The sequence below is a fragment of the Quercus robur genome, chromosome 9 (assembly GCF_932294415.1).
Source record: "Quercus robur chromosome 9, dhQueRobu3.1, whole genome shotgun sequence".
Lineage (NCBI taxonomy): Eukaryota > Viridiplantae > Streptophyta > Magnoliopsida > Fagales > Fagaceae > Quercus > Quercus robur.
Genome location: NC_065542.1, coordinates 14,492,544 through 14,506,374, shown reverse-complemented (window position 1 = coordinate 14,506,374; position 13,831 = coordinate 14,492,544). Strand labels below are relative to the sequence as shown.

The 13,831-nt window shown below is 34.8% G+C and overlaps 1 protein-coding gene across 3 annotated transcripts in view; it reads right to left on the bottom strand.

Annotated features, from left to right (window-relative positions):
- The window catches only part of LOC126698505 (tripeptidyl-peptidase 2), a 71,468-nt gene extending 57,840 nt beyond the window's left edge, over window positions 1-13,628 (bottom strand). Inside the window, exons 1-28 of one of the 3 annotated variants that reach the window (XM_050395781.1) lie at window positions 13,183-13,613; window positions 12,911-12,989; window positions 12,747-12,820; window positions 11,971-12,080; window positions 11,793-11,873; window positions 10,433-10,519; window positions 10,215-10,357; window positions 8,982-9,132; window positions 8,766-8,888; window positions 8,486-8,569; window positions 8,184-8,371; window positions 7,928-8,102; window positions 7,701-7,822; window positions 7,518-7,597; window positions 7,068-7,126; window positions 6,455-6,609; window positions 4,492-4,670; window positions 4,197-4,309; window positions 3,958-4,128; window positions 3,414-3,542; window positions 3,204-3,304; window positions 2,996-3,113; window positions 2,658-2,737; window positions 2,211-2,283; window positions 944-1,029; window positions 795-846; window positions 584-718; window positions 341-412 (exon numbers count right to left, since the gene is read on the bottom strand). In XM_050395781.1, coding sequence (XP_050251738.1) covers window positions 341-412; window positions 584-718; window positions 795-846; window positions 944-1,029; window positions 2,211-2,283; window positions 2,658-2,737; window positions 2,996-3,113; window positions 3,204-3,304; window positions 3,414-3,542; window positions 3,958-4,128; window positions 4,197-4,309; window positions 4,492-4,670; window positions 6,455-6,609; window positions 7,068-7,126; window positions 7,518-7,597; window positions 7,701-7,822; window positions 7,928-8,102; window positions 8,184-8,371; window positions 8,486-8,569; window positions 8,766-8,888; window positions 8,982-9,132; window positions 10,215-10,357; window positions 10,433-10,519; window positions 11,793-11,873; window positions 11,971-12,080; window positions 12,747-12,820; window positions 12,911-12,989; window positions 13,183-13,549 — 3,387 coding nt within the window. In that variant the 5' untranslated portion in view covers window positions 13,550-13,613. Of the gene's footprint in view, window positions 1-340; window positions 413-583; window positions 719-794; window positions 847-943; window positions 1,030-2,210; window positions 2,284-2,657; window positions 2,738-2,995; window positions 3,114-3,203; window positions 3,305-3,413; window positions 3,543-3,957; window positions 4,129-4,196; window positions 4,310-4,491; window positions 4,671-6,454; window positions 6,610-7,067; window positions 7,127-7,517; window positions 7,598-7,700; window positions 7,823-7,927; window positions 8,103-8,183; window positions 8,372-8,485; window positions 8,570-8,765; window positions 8,889-8,981; window positions 9,133-10,214; window positions 10,358-10,432; window positions 10,520-11,792; window positions 11,874-11,970; window positions 12,081-12,746; window positions 12,821-12,910; window positions 12,990-13,182 lie in introns of all 3 variants that reach the window. The other 2 variants (XM_050395782.1, XM_050395783.1) reach the window with 2 other exon arrangements.
- Between the last annotated feature and the right edge of the window lie 203 nt (window positions 13,629-13,831).

Sequence of the window (13,831 nt, the reverse complement as noted above, 5' to 3'; positions counted from 1 at the left end):
TGAAAGACTTGTTAATTTTATAGAAATTTGTTTGATTCCTACTTGAGGCAATGCAATGGAGAATCAATTTCTCAAACATATCGTATAGAGAGCCCAATTTGCAGCATTAAGAGCAGAGTGATTGAATAAATTTTCTATATTTCTTTGCATATTTAAATACGTATTTCAATTTATTACGTTTGTTATGATACATACAGAATCTGAAAAATAACAAAGGAACACATACAATACATGATTTGACAATTATTGGTATAATATAAGCAAAAAGGCAAATCACTTGGCATAAAGTTATAAAACACCCACACCACATTAACACATTTAACTGCTGCACCACACTTACCTCTTCTTCTAAACGTTCAGAAACAGTCTTGATGCCAGTTGAAGAAGAACCTTTTCCCTTGTCCTCATCAAGCTGTCAAAGGTATTTGATAAATGATAGTGGACATGAGTTGGGAAATAAAATGATAAGAATAACATCAGATGTGACATAGGTGTCACCCAAAAAAAATTGTGAATTGTCTTTAGACCATTACAAATGAAACAAAAGAGGGAAAAAAAAATACATCACAGAATGTTTTTCAACCTTATTAGGTGGCACTATGTAAGAAAGTTGATATGACACAGGGTTCTTTAGTGGATTTTTCCCCTCTTCTTGTTGACCAAAGGATAGCTTTCCATATGATATTGCCCCCAGCAATAATGATCCTTGTGTAGAATTCTGCACACATATTACAAGTACCAGTTAACACATAAAAATTATTTTTAGAATGGAAACAGAATGGAAAATGTAATACCTTGGGGAGCTTGTCTTTGGATGGCGGGCCCAAATAAATTGATTCTTTTTTTCTACCAAGAAAGGCATTAAACCATACGTAAGCCATATGTAAATATAATAACATAATAACATACGTAAACCATACAAATAAATCATTTAGTGCCATACCCTGGAACTAAAACTGAGGTTTTAAAGGTACCATTTCCCATAACAGGGCCATCCGGTTGAGAGAAAAAGCTCAATCGAATGACATCCTACATTAAAAAGAAACCACCAAAACATTTAATAGATGTTAAAATATCCAAACTACATTGATATCCCCATAAACCCTTTGCAAACAACCCATAGGTACTTATTATTTCAGTGAACAAAGTAATTATAATAAATTATCCTTTTTGAACACTAGAACATATATTGATACCTAAATAGCAGAAGAAGGTCATTTAATATAATCTTTTGAATTTGAATTTCAATGCCACTTAAAAACTTCTAAATCTCAAGCACAGATTAATCCAAACTGCATCAGTTTCAATGTTTTATATAGAGTTATAAGACCCTGCACTTATAGTGCTTTGTTTACTCTTCTTTCATTGCATGACTTATATTGCTTTTTTTAATCATTTGTTTTTGGTGAGAAATTTCTATGATACTAGTTATATCTTTTTTTTATTTGATATACACTTTTATTACTGTGCATTTCACAGATATGCTGCCAGTACACACACACATAAGCATATGCAGAATATAAGCAAAACAAAGTATTTTCAATCAATTCCAATTAACCAACTCCTGAACAGTATTATGATAGGTAAGTAAGAATTCTTTTTCTTTTTTTTTCTTTTTTAAAGACACCACCCAGCACATGGGATATGTACCGGTGGGGGAGAGACAGAGAGAGGATAAAATCCAATTCCCAAACAGTGTTATCATAGTAAAGCACCTACACACACAGGATAATGCAATGTGGGGGAAGACAGGATAATGCAATGTGGGGGAAGAGACAATCATCCTAATAATTAAGCAACCAGATATTGTAGAGCCAATAAATAATGTTAAGTGTATCCAATGCATGAGGTAGGAAAGCTTATAGACAACTATGATAGGAAGTATTCTCAACTATACAATAATTTCTGCGCATGTTATAAGGCCAGTTTGAAAGGATACTCAGGGTTACAGATTTTTACACAAAATACCTCAGTGAAATTCCATAAATGAAATTTCAATTTTCAGTCACAAGATTTTTGTTGAAAAGAAACAAGTAAAGCAAATGTAGTAGTAACATTGAGTTCTTCAGTAAGCGAAGACATGATACAAATAAGATCAAGCAAAATGTATTAGGTAAATTGTTGAAGTATAAGGTTAAACTAGATGTTTGAAGCATCAAAGAAAAGAACTCATAGACTGTAACAGCAATTTAAAGAACATGATAATCCACCTTCTCTTCCAAATTTCTTTCAATGAAGAGCACCAACTGCTTTAATTTTTCCAAATATTGCACATTGTCATGCCTGGAAAAAGATAATTGACATGAGAGAAAAGAAATTTCAGTGGAAGCACCTCTTATTAACTGATATTTGTAATTCTTCGGAAGTTCTTTAATTGTAAAAATAAATGTAGTTTTAACTATTGCAGCTTCCCAATATTACACCAATATTGGTGCTTTCTTCTAACAAAAACAGTCAACTTAAGATAAGAGGACAGTTCCATCATTGGTTGTGGTTTTCACTGTTTATTTGGCAAGATAGTAACATATTCTATATTTAAAGAACAATTAGAATACAAAATTTAAATAGCATAAATCAAGTCCAAATGGGTACAATTTTCAGCAGAAAAGAAGAAAGAAAGAGTATGTGCATGCATGCAGTTATGAAGAGGCCCATACCTTAGATATAGCTGTAGATTATATTCTCCCTTAGGAAGTTTTGAAAAATTTGGATAGACATCACCCATTGCATATATACGCTATAATTGGAAAGGAAATAAATTGAAAAATTGGAATTTAGGTCAGCATATATACATGAAATAGGATTTGGAAGTGAACAACTATTTCAAAACAAAAAAGGCAAAAGAAAAGTGCTAGAATATAAAAGAAAAAATTCACCAATTACTTCAGGGTATGTTATTCAAAAATATTACATTTGAGATTGCTCATTATATCCTTTAACTTCCCTTAGATAATCAAGTGTATACGACTTTTATTCTAATGAAATAGCAAGGTACCTTGTTTGTGTCAGAAATCATATAAAATTGAGACTCAAATTTAGTGTCATATACACGGTTGTTAAGTAATGGTATTTGAGGTTTTACTTCAGCTGCATCTTCCAATTTGAACTTGTAACTGTAGAATTAGAAGAATAAATAGATCAATATAAACTCAAAGTGGAGCTAAATGAAGCAGCAAATGAGCAAAAATCACACCATAACTCACGTTAATGTCAGTGCCAGAATCTGTTTTCCAGAAGGTAGTTTGTCACGATTTGTTGCAAGGGTACAAAGTTTAGAATCAATAGGGCGATATGGAATTCTTATCTGGAACAAAAAAAGGTAAAAGATATGTATTTCAGTACAATTGACATCATCAAAAGAAATTTTATTCATAAGAGAACCTATATCATCTGTACAAGGGGGCCAACTTCACCTTGTTTAGAAGAGCAGCAGGTGCAAGTTTTTCTGATGCCAGCAAAGCTTCTGCATCTATTCTGCTGGGTGCTTCACTTCCATCAAGTACTACTTCCTCTTTATTGATGTTAATCCCATGAAACACAACCTGGGAGTTTTATGTAAAAGCCAAATGTATTGTGATTCAATAAGACTTTTCCTGCTCTTAAAGAAATAACAATAGATTTCATAGCCCTAAATTCACCAGAATGAATGCAAGTTATGTAAGCATTTTTCATTCAGAAACAAAATCTTTTAAAAGGAAAGGAAAGTAGGATTCATAAGAAATCTTGAGAACATTTTAACATAATTTGGAACATTAAAAAAAATCTGTAAAAAATGTGCATATCAAATGGCCAAAGATGTAATATGTACAGCTACATACTCAAGACCACAATTACCTAGCAAGAGAGCCTCAAAAGAAAAACGCAAGATCCAAATAAAGGAAATGATGACATGGCTGGAAATGTTTAAAAACTACCAAAATTCACAAAATATCAAAAGCTCTAATAGAAGTGTGCTACCTCAAATTCAACAATAGTGCTTTCATGACTTCCTATGCCACTTGACCAAAACTGAGCTATAGCTAATTCCATTGTCTGACCACCCACAACAGGAAAGGCAAAGCTTTTGGCAGCAGGAGAAGAAAATGTCACAACGCTCTCCCACTTTTGAGGCCTTTGTAAGGGACAAATCTGGACATTTCAAAATTGTTAGAGTAGGTCAAGACAGTCTTGATACAAGTTCTCATTATATGCTGTACCTGAACGGCATCTACAAAGAATCTTCGGGTTGTATCAAATCCTGATGTTTGTATCATTGCTTCAACCCAACTAGCACCAAGTGGCACTTCTATATATCTTCTTTCTATGTGGCCTAATAATGCAGTAGATCCAAGAAAGAGAAGGAATTAGTTCCAGTCACTGAGTAAGTACAGAAACTAGACAAAGGACCACTCATCCAATTTGTCTTTATTCAATCAAGCCAATTCAAAACAATCAAAACCCATAAAAGTATTGGTAATAAGAGACAGGAGAAAAAGACAGTTGACACTACACCTGGCTGGAATGGCATCCTTGAAAATGAAACTACAGGAGGCCGGCTCACTACAGCCATAGGCTTTGTGATAGTAACTGGAATTCTGAAAAGAGGGCCCCGCCATGGTGCTTTGCAATCAACCCCAGAGAGTTCAAAATAGTGCAGACCATCACTTAGATTGGAAGGATCCACAATGATACTGAAAAGAAGAGAACAAAAAATTACAGCTCAGAACCTGTTTTTTGTAAATAACTGAAAAATATTATTCAAATATAACCATTACAACTCATGTACACAAGATGTGCACTAGAAAGTTACATCATGCTTGTAAAGATAAAATTTCCAAATTACAAGATAATAAATAATAAAAACCATGCCTCAATCCCAAAATTTTAAGGTCGGCTATAGATCCTCAATAGACTAATCAAGGTCAGCCACAAGATTCTATCCTATCCAAAGTCATACTCCTTAATTGACATGTCAATTTTTACTACTTATGCTAATGTTATTTTAGGTCTTCCTCTACCTTTTTTTGTTCCCTTAACTTGAATCAACTTGTTCTTGTCATCAGTTTATTAATCACTCTCCTCTACACATGATCAAATCATCTCAAACGACTGTCCCTCATCTTTTTATTAATAGGGTCACCCCTATCTTTAAACTAATTTTCTTATTTCAAATTATATCTTTCCTTATATTTCCATTTGCCCATCTTAACATTCTCATTTCAACCACACTCATGTTATGAATCTGTTGCTTCTTAACAATGCCGACCCCAAAATTAAATAAGGCTTGGTTGTTGTTGTTGTAATTACCTCTTAACATTTCAACATTCAATACTCTTATAGCAGTACAATTCTACACTATAAAAATACTCCAAATAATCACACAATACCCATGATGCATTTCACCACTTCATCCCCTTACTCTTATCCTATAATTCACTTTTTTTTTCATAGGTCTCTTATCCTATAATTCACATCCTCTTCAACCTCTCCATCCTTAAAAATTATTGGTCTGAGATATCGAAAACTCTTGCTCTTTGATGTCTTTTGACCATCAAGTCTTAAAACCTTTCATCTTTGTTTCTACTTTCACATAACTTACATTCCATGTACTTTGTTTTAATCTAAAGCATCTCTCTAAATTTAACTTGACATTAATTCCACATCAAGCTTCATAGACTAAACCATATCATCTAAAAAAAAACATACACCAAGGGACTTCCACCTAGAATTGATCTAGTGAGCCCATCCATCACTAGTGCAAAGAGAAGAGATAAGGACTTAATGCTAACCCTTGATGCAAACCTATAGTGATAGGAAACTCACTTGTGATGTCTTTGCTCTCACACTAGTTATAGCTTTGTCGTACATATCCTTAATCAACTTAATATACTCAATATTTTTGTTTCATGTCTAACTATGTTCAATCACTCTCTCCTTTTAAAGAATGTATTCTTACCTAGTAACAACTGGTACCATGAAGAATTTCTAACCAAGAAAACCAACCTACTTCAGCCATTGGAATTAAAGGTTCTCATCATTAGCATCATGAAGAGGCTCATAGAACCCACATATAGTGAACTTCAATTCCTAAACTATACACAAGGAAGAACAAAAGAGCCCAATAACTGCCAATTTGGCTTGCTTCCAGGGACTTGGCTTTCCAAGGAGTGGAATATACCCCACCCTCTAGCATCAAAAGAAAACCCTATAAAACAGGCAGGCACACCAACTGAATCCACTCAATCACCCATGCACATGAATGCGTTCATACAATATTAATGAGGCAACATACTTCAAGCCACATATATAACTAAGTCTACTTGCTTGCAACAATTAATATTAAGGCATTCATACCATCAATAGAATTAACAAAACAAAACGTAAATATTGGGCAACAGACAGAAATAACATGTCCAATTTAACCTATTTGAGAATTCATAAAAGAGAAAGGAAAGGTGAAGTAATGCTAACTGACTTGAAGCTACGCCCATTATGAGTCAGAAGGAGATACTCAGGAGCTCTGACAACTGCCTTTTCACTGGAATGTAACTCAATGCATTCCTCAAAAGGAACCAATTCTTCTAATTTACTTGCATCTTCATGAAATTTCGGTTCAACTTGAACTGTCCACTGTGAAGGATAAGTTACTGTATAAGAGAGATGCACTGGAATAATATTTTTTTTTTATTATTGGTAATTTACACACCTAGGGGGCTTGAACCCACAAGCTCACCTAGAGAAGCAATGGGTTTGTGAGAAAATGAACTGAAAAAGCTCAATTGGTTAGGAGCAATCCCCTCAAATAATTTAAGCCCCCAATGATCAGTAAGATGGTTACTAAGCATAAATTCAGTAGATGTTGCACTTCTAAGGAAACAATAGTAAAATACACATTCTAACCAATGCTTAATTAATATTTTTACATCAGTAGAAAATTACATTCTGGAAAGTGACTAGTGTATAATGGTTCAAGTTAACGGAGGTTAGTATCTAATTCAAAACAAGGTGTAACTTTATGAAAGCTTGAAAAAAATTCCATATAAATTTCCCTTATACAATCAAAATTTACCAAGTGTCAACAATCTCACCTCAGTACATTGTTGGCAAGCACTAGGCTCCCTTAGGTAGATGCCTCGAGATGTAGGAACTGCAAACAATTCATATAACAAACAACACCATAAATTCATTTCACAATCTGAACTTGAGAAGAAAAACATCTAGAATATTGGCACTAGGGAAGCAATGGTCACTAGTCAAACAATTGCTTGCTGAAACAGTTGCTGATAAAAAACTCATAGTATTGATAAATCAGAATACCATAAGTAACAATTTTCAATTTTTTTTTTTTTTTTTTTGATAGGTAAGGAAAAATATATTCAAAAAACGGCAAGAAGCAAATTTTTTTTTTTTGTAATTAATGTCTTTTTATGTTTTTTGCTTTTCCATCTAACAATTTTCAATTATGACACATATTGTCCCAAAAATCCTTTTAGGATCATAGAGATTCTAAGGCAGAGCGGGAGAGAAACTAAACTTACTTGATTTTCCAGATTGATTAATTTTTATTTGATACCAAACACATGGAACATCCCGGGACTTCTGTATATATTCATGTGCCCTGTCATGAAGAGAAAATTTGGATAAATTATAAATTACATAGAAGTCAAAACTATTTCTCGTAGTTACAAATGAGCAAAGGGCAAGAGCAAAAAATATATAACTTGTCAATTTGCATAAGCCCGTGCCCAGTGGTTAGTTTATCTTCGGGCAAACCACCTACAGGAACAGCTGTATTCTCAAGAGCCTTCCTTACACTATATGGGCTCACAGGAATGCCCTCAGCCTGAATAGAAAACATTACACATTAGAAGCTTCAACAGATCACAAAGAGCAGAGGTAAGATGACACAAAGACAAAAACACAACTAAAGAAATGCACATTGAAAGACCTTCATTGCACTTAAGAGTAACGCTATTCCCCCACAAGCAGATGGCGATGCCATTGATGTTCCATTCATGAGCATTCGTCGTTGAAGAGTCCATGTAGGAACAGGAGCAACAGCCCCACCAGGAGCACTTATACAGACACCAAGATCTCCATCGGCTGTTGGTCCTCGGCTGGACCTGCACACAATAAAAGACATTTATGCTTCACTCAGATAAAGTCAGAACAAGGACAGAGTCAGACAAAACAAGTTTATTTACCAAGTGTATTCGAGCCCTTCACTGGGAGCTTCAACCACACAATGAGCACCAGCTGCCATTGCAGGAGAGACATAAGCACCAACTCCTATAATGCTTGAAGTGGTACCACCAGGTGCACCAACAGTGTTTAATGCTGGCCCACTATTGCCAGCACTACTTACAAATATCAGGCGATGCTTATTCACCACCTAAATCAAAACAACAGTGACATTCATGCATGTAAGAGAGCATGAAAGACAAAAGAAGCAAAAAAATAAATAAAATAACTGTCCCAAACAAGTTCACAAGGTAAGAATTGATACTTCATTGACAAGGTCAACAAATCGACCATAATCTGGCAGTAAAGTAGCTTCTCCATAACTCATGTTGATGAGGTCACACTTATGCTGCAAAAAAATTATTGTCCATGGTTAAGATGCAGTATATCTCACACCAGAAGTCTTAAATATAATTCAGCAGTGCATAAAATAATACAAAATACACACACCCAAATTCCATAGTGTTAAATTCCTTAACTAAACACAAAAAACATCCTAAATGTCGTTAATTTCAGAAAGACAATATAGATAAACTATAAGGAACCTCCACGGCAGCTATCAAAGCTCGAGTCAATCCTGTCCCCGTCTCCATTGAACCTAAGCGTGCATCTCCAATTTTACAAGATATTAACTGTGCTCCAGGTGCAACACCATTCAACAGAGGCTCCTAACAACAATCACATATATCAAAAAGTATTGGTTTACTGTGAAAAGAAATGCATTGGATGGATAAGCTTAGGATGAGCTTATATAGTAGTACCTTTGGGTGGAAAGCAGTTGCAATACCAGCAACATGAGTACCATGAGGGGAGCAATCTGTTACAATACTCAAGATATTCCCTTCATCATAGACATTAACAACGAATGAACAGGCATCTAATTTGCTAAACACACCAAACTTCCGTTCAATCCTGTACAGATATATTCAATAGTTACATTCAAATATAAAGATTAACAAACTCCATCATCACCAACTGTAGAAAACATTCAAAAATTAAACACCAACTAGAATTAATTAAACACTTACTAAATATAGGGAAAAAATCAGACCTTCCAAGATGACATGTTTAATTTAGAGCATCCCAAGTGTCATGCCAAATTTCAGTAAAAACAGAAACAGTTTTGACAGCCATGAAAGAAACATGCAGAACTGTGCTTGCACACATACTCTCACACGCTCTCCATCATATGTTAAATTTAAGTGAAAGAGCATTTTAGTATCTGAAAATTACAGTAGTATATGATGCTAGAAGGAGGACTTTCACTTTTTTCAAGCACGAGTTATGCACCCAAATTCACACAAGGTCTCAGTCCCAAGCAAAGGCCTTCCTTTGATGAAAATCAAATTACTAAGAAAATGATGTGTGTACTGACTGAATTATGCATCCCAAATTTCCAGCAAACAAAATAATTCACAATGTCATCCATGAGCCAGATGTAGTTAAATTTTTCAGTGTGGCAGAGTAAAGAATTCCGAAAACAGTTTCATACAGTAATTTCATTAGAGTCCAAGGCAGAAAAATGTAATTCCAATATAAATACTAAAATATCGCTGTTGTTATGACTTCTTTCCTAGGCCGTCTCACATGTTTTCACAATCGCTTCAAATTAGAAGAACGTGACATATACAGGGAACTTAAACTTTGTTGAAATGGCTTACCACTTGAAATAGAACATATAATAGCATCATTTAGAAAATCAGCATGCGATGAACATATAAATACTGAAGATGAATAAGATATTGTTTCACAGGCAGCAAGAATACCATGGTCCTAGTTAAATTATCATAGCCACAAAACAGCATAATACTGAAGTTGCTTGATGATGGGGATTATCAGTCAGATGTTATGCTTAAATGCAAAATCCATATACCATTAAATTTAATTAATATTTTTATATTGTATTCTCTTCCTTTCAACATCATTATACCTCTATCTAAAGAAGATCTTTGAACACATGCAGACATGCTACTATAACAAGTATTTGAACATACCTATAATTAGTTAGGGGCACAGAGTCAGCAAGTTTCCCACAGTCTGGGTCATCTTCAAGACTCTGTGTATCAAGAGCAACCCTCCATACTTCTCCGTCATGCCACACAACAGCATCAATGACAGGCCCCTTGTCATCATAGCTCTAAAACGTAGAAACATGACAATTTGGTAAAAATGGAAACTCTGGAAACAAGAAATTAAGATACTTGGCACTCACTTCAGCTTGCTTTCGTAAAATATCAATTCTACTTTGGAGATCTTCACGAGCTCTTTTCAGGTTTGCATCCTCAACTTTAGTATGCTTCTAGAAAAAGAATAATATCACAATAAGTTAAAAAAAGAATAATATCGCAATAAGTTAAACAAAGAAGAGAGAAAACAGAGTGTGCTATGCAAGCAACTTAATGTGGCGTTTGGTACGGGGTAATGATTTAGGATTCCAGGAATGTTTAAAGATTCCCATGTTTGGTTGCAAATTACACCAAGGAATCAGATGCCAGGGGAATCTAAATTCCCCCTTCAAACCCCTCTTAGTAGGAATGTGGATTTCCTTAAAAATAGGTGAGTATCTAGATTCCCAAGCTTAAAGGAAATTGACAATTTTAACCCTTTTTCCTTATCATTTAAGCAATTAAGATAAAATATAAAACAAATCATCAATATCTTTTCCCTTATATTTATCTTTTCCCGCCAAAATAACATAAACAGGATAGACAACTCTATTGATATATTCTTTAACAAAATTCTATTTAGGTTTCACGTGTGGGAAAAAAAAGAGTTTGAAGGGGACCTTCCATTATTGCCAGATATTCACTTTTGCTGTTGTGTGTGTGTTGCTCAACAAATTATTAATAATTTATATTTTGTTTTTCATTATTTTTTAAAGGAAGATTTTTTTTTAAAGGACTTGATAGTTCATATTCAAATCTAAGGATAGAATGGGAAAAATAAATAATTCAAGATTCCTGGGAATAAACCAAATATTATCATCTCACATTCCTAGAAATCTTAAGAGATTCTCAATGAAACCAAACATAGGAATAGCTATATTCCTAGGCATCCAGATTGTAAAGAATCACATTCCTAGGAGTCTAGATGCCAGAAATAATGTGGATTCCCCCGTACCAAACGCCACATAAATAAAACCATATATATCTAGAAGCATGACAGCTGAAGAGTATGCAAATACAGCTGAACAAACTCTTATCATCTGATACATAAACTTGACTGTGGATGCATTTACAAGTTTACGGTATACCATCATTCTAGTTAAATTGCCATAGCCTTATACATACAACAAAAGAAGAAAGCTAGTGTTTGCAATCTAACAAGAATGGATGAAAGGAACGAAATGCAAAAGGAACCTGCAGCACACAAGGGGGAAAAACAGCAGAAAAACAAAAAGGGGAGTTCCTTTTAATTCTACGTGAAAAATGCAGCAAAAAACAATATAGATACATTAAATTTCTAGTGAACATAATGTGCTTAGAATCATTTAAAAACACTAATGGTGTGAATGAAATATAAATAATTTCAAGCTAATATATGGTTCGTTAACTTGTAGGAATAGCAACAACCTGGTCAAATTCATCAAGATGCTTTATGGCCTTGGCAATTTCTTCTTGATTCTTTTCATCCCACTTTTTCCTTCTTTCTCTCTATCAAGGGAAAAGGGCATGCAACTTCAGTAAGGCTTTAGATAAAAGAGCGCAGGCCATATAATTCACCTAATGGATCATAACAAGCAATACATACCTTCAAACGAGAAGTCAATGCGTCCGTAAATAGTTCATACACCAACTTATAACCCACACGCCATTCACCAGAAGGGTTTTTCCATGAAGAATTGACAACAAGAGAAGCCCCTACAGAAAATTTATAGTTCAAGACAGAGCATGACAATTCCAGGAACAGAAACTGACTCAAAATCCAAATAGACATATCCCTCCCCAAAAAAGTCAACATTATTTTGCAGCTAAAGATGGAATATAACAAATGTATAATTTATCACTTTTGCTGTTTACCACAGGAAATACTCCCCATGCATAGGGTAGGATTCAGATACAGAATTTGACAGAAGCCTCTAAGGGGCCAGAAGTTTCTGATAAGTGACAATCAAAACTTATATTTCTGCCATGTATAACAAGAAACACACTACATATCTTGCATCTACAATAATTGTGCATTTTCCTTGGGCCGGACCCTCTATTTAATTAGGAATGCACTGAAAATTTGCACACCAAAATTAATCATTATACCATATGATTGGAAACACTACATTTCCCCTCAACAATTCTCCCATAATTCTGAACTACACATTTCAATGATCCAACTAAGTTCTAAAGTTTGACAATCATTACACAAAATTCTTACTTAATGTCCCCTTAAATTGCTGTATCCAGGAAATATTCACAATAATTACACAACCCCGAAAATTCACTAAAACGAGAATTTAAAGTCTCGGGCACAGGTTTGTTCTTAATAACAACAGATTATTATCACTTAATAGGTTAATATATCACAACATTAACCTGAAGCTCCACAAATGCAACCATCTGCATCAGCCTTCACCACCTTTGAGGTATCCACATCTCCACTCCCAGTACTGAAAACCCAAAAAAAAAAACTCAGATTAAACTCTATCCAGAAAAAATTCAAACATAACACTAGTTTGCTCAAGTAGCTTTATAAATACCAATCAAGAACATCTAGTATTTTCGGCTTCCCGTCCGATGTAACTTGCAATCCAGCTGCAGCTGGGTCTACCCCAGAATCTGAAAACAGACAATGCATATATTACAAATAAATTCAACGACTTGAGCTTGAATTAAACCTAGATATTAAATATAAATTCACTGACTCGATCCTTCTCTCTTCTGATAATGAAAATTTTTTTCCTTTTCCTTTTCCTTTTCCTTTCTTGTCTACCAAACAGAAAAAGGAGAAATGTGATGGAAATGAAATTACCGAAGATGGCGATGAGGACGCCGCGGCCATCGAAGTGAGGGTGAGATTCGATGAAGCGATCGGCGGCAATCTCTTTCTTGGGCATGAGGGAAGCCAAGAAGGTAGACTCGTTCAGCTTGATATTTATATTAATCAACCGACCATTATCGTCTCCGCTAGATTCGCCGAATGAAGAACCAGGCATTGCCCTAACGATACTACTCGTTCTTATTCTTGTTCTTCTACTACACTCTCTTCTTGTTCTTCTCGGTCTTGGTTTCGTGCTAATAAAGCTAATGTTGGGTCCTCTTGTGTTATTAATACCAATGATGAGAAATGGTGGTGGTGGGGTCAGTTTGGGAAGTTTAATTAATAATGGGTTTTGCATTTTTTTTTTTTTTTTAAGTGAGAAGGGGTGTTTTGGTAATTTGGGAGCGGGAGTGGCGGAGTGGCGTGGTGGTGAGTGGTGTGGAGGAGTGGTTTTAAGGGACAGGTGGTGGTGAGTTAGAGGGAGTGTGGGTTTGGTTGGATATGGTTTGGGTGGCGTGCTCTCATTTTGTGTGAAATTACTGACTTTGTCCTTGTATGGTAACATTATGACATTTGCATCCCAAAGTGGCACTGTCTAGGTGTGGGTCCCAGTTGAGTCTTCATGAGTTGGACAAAATAA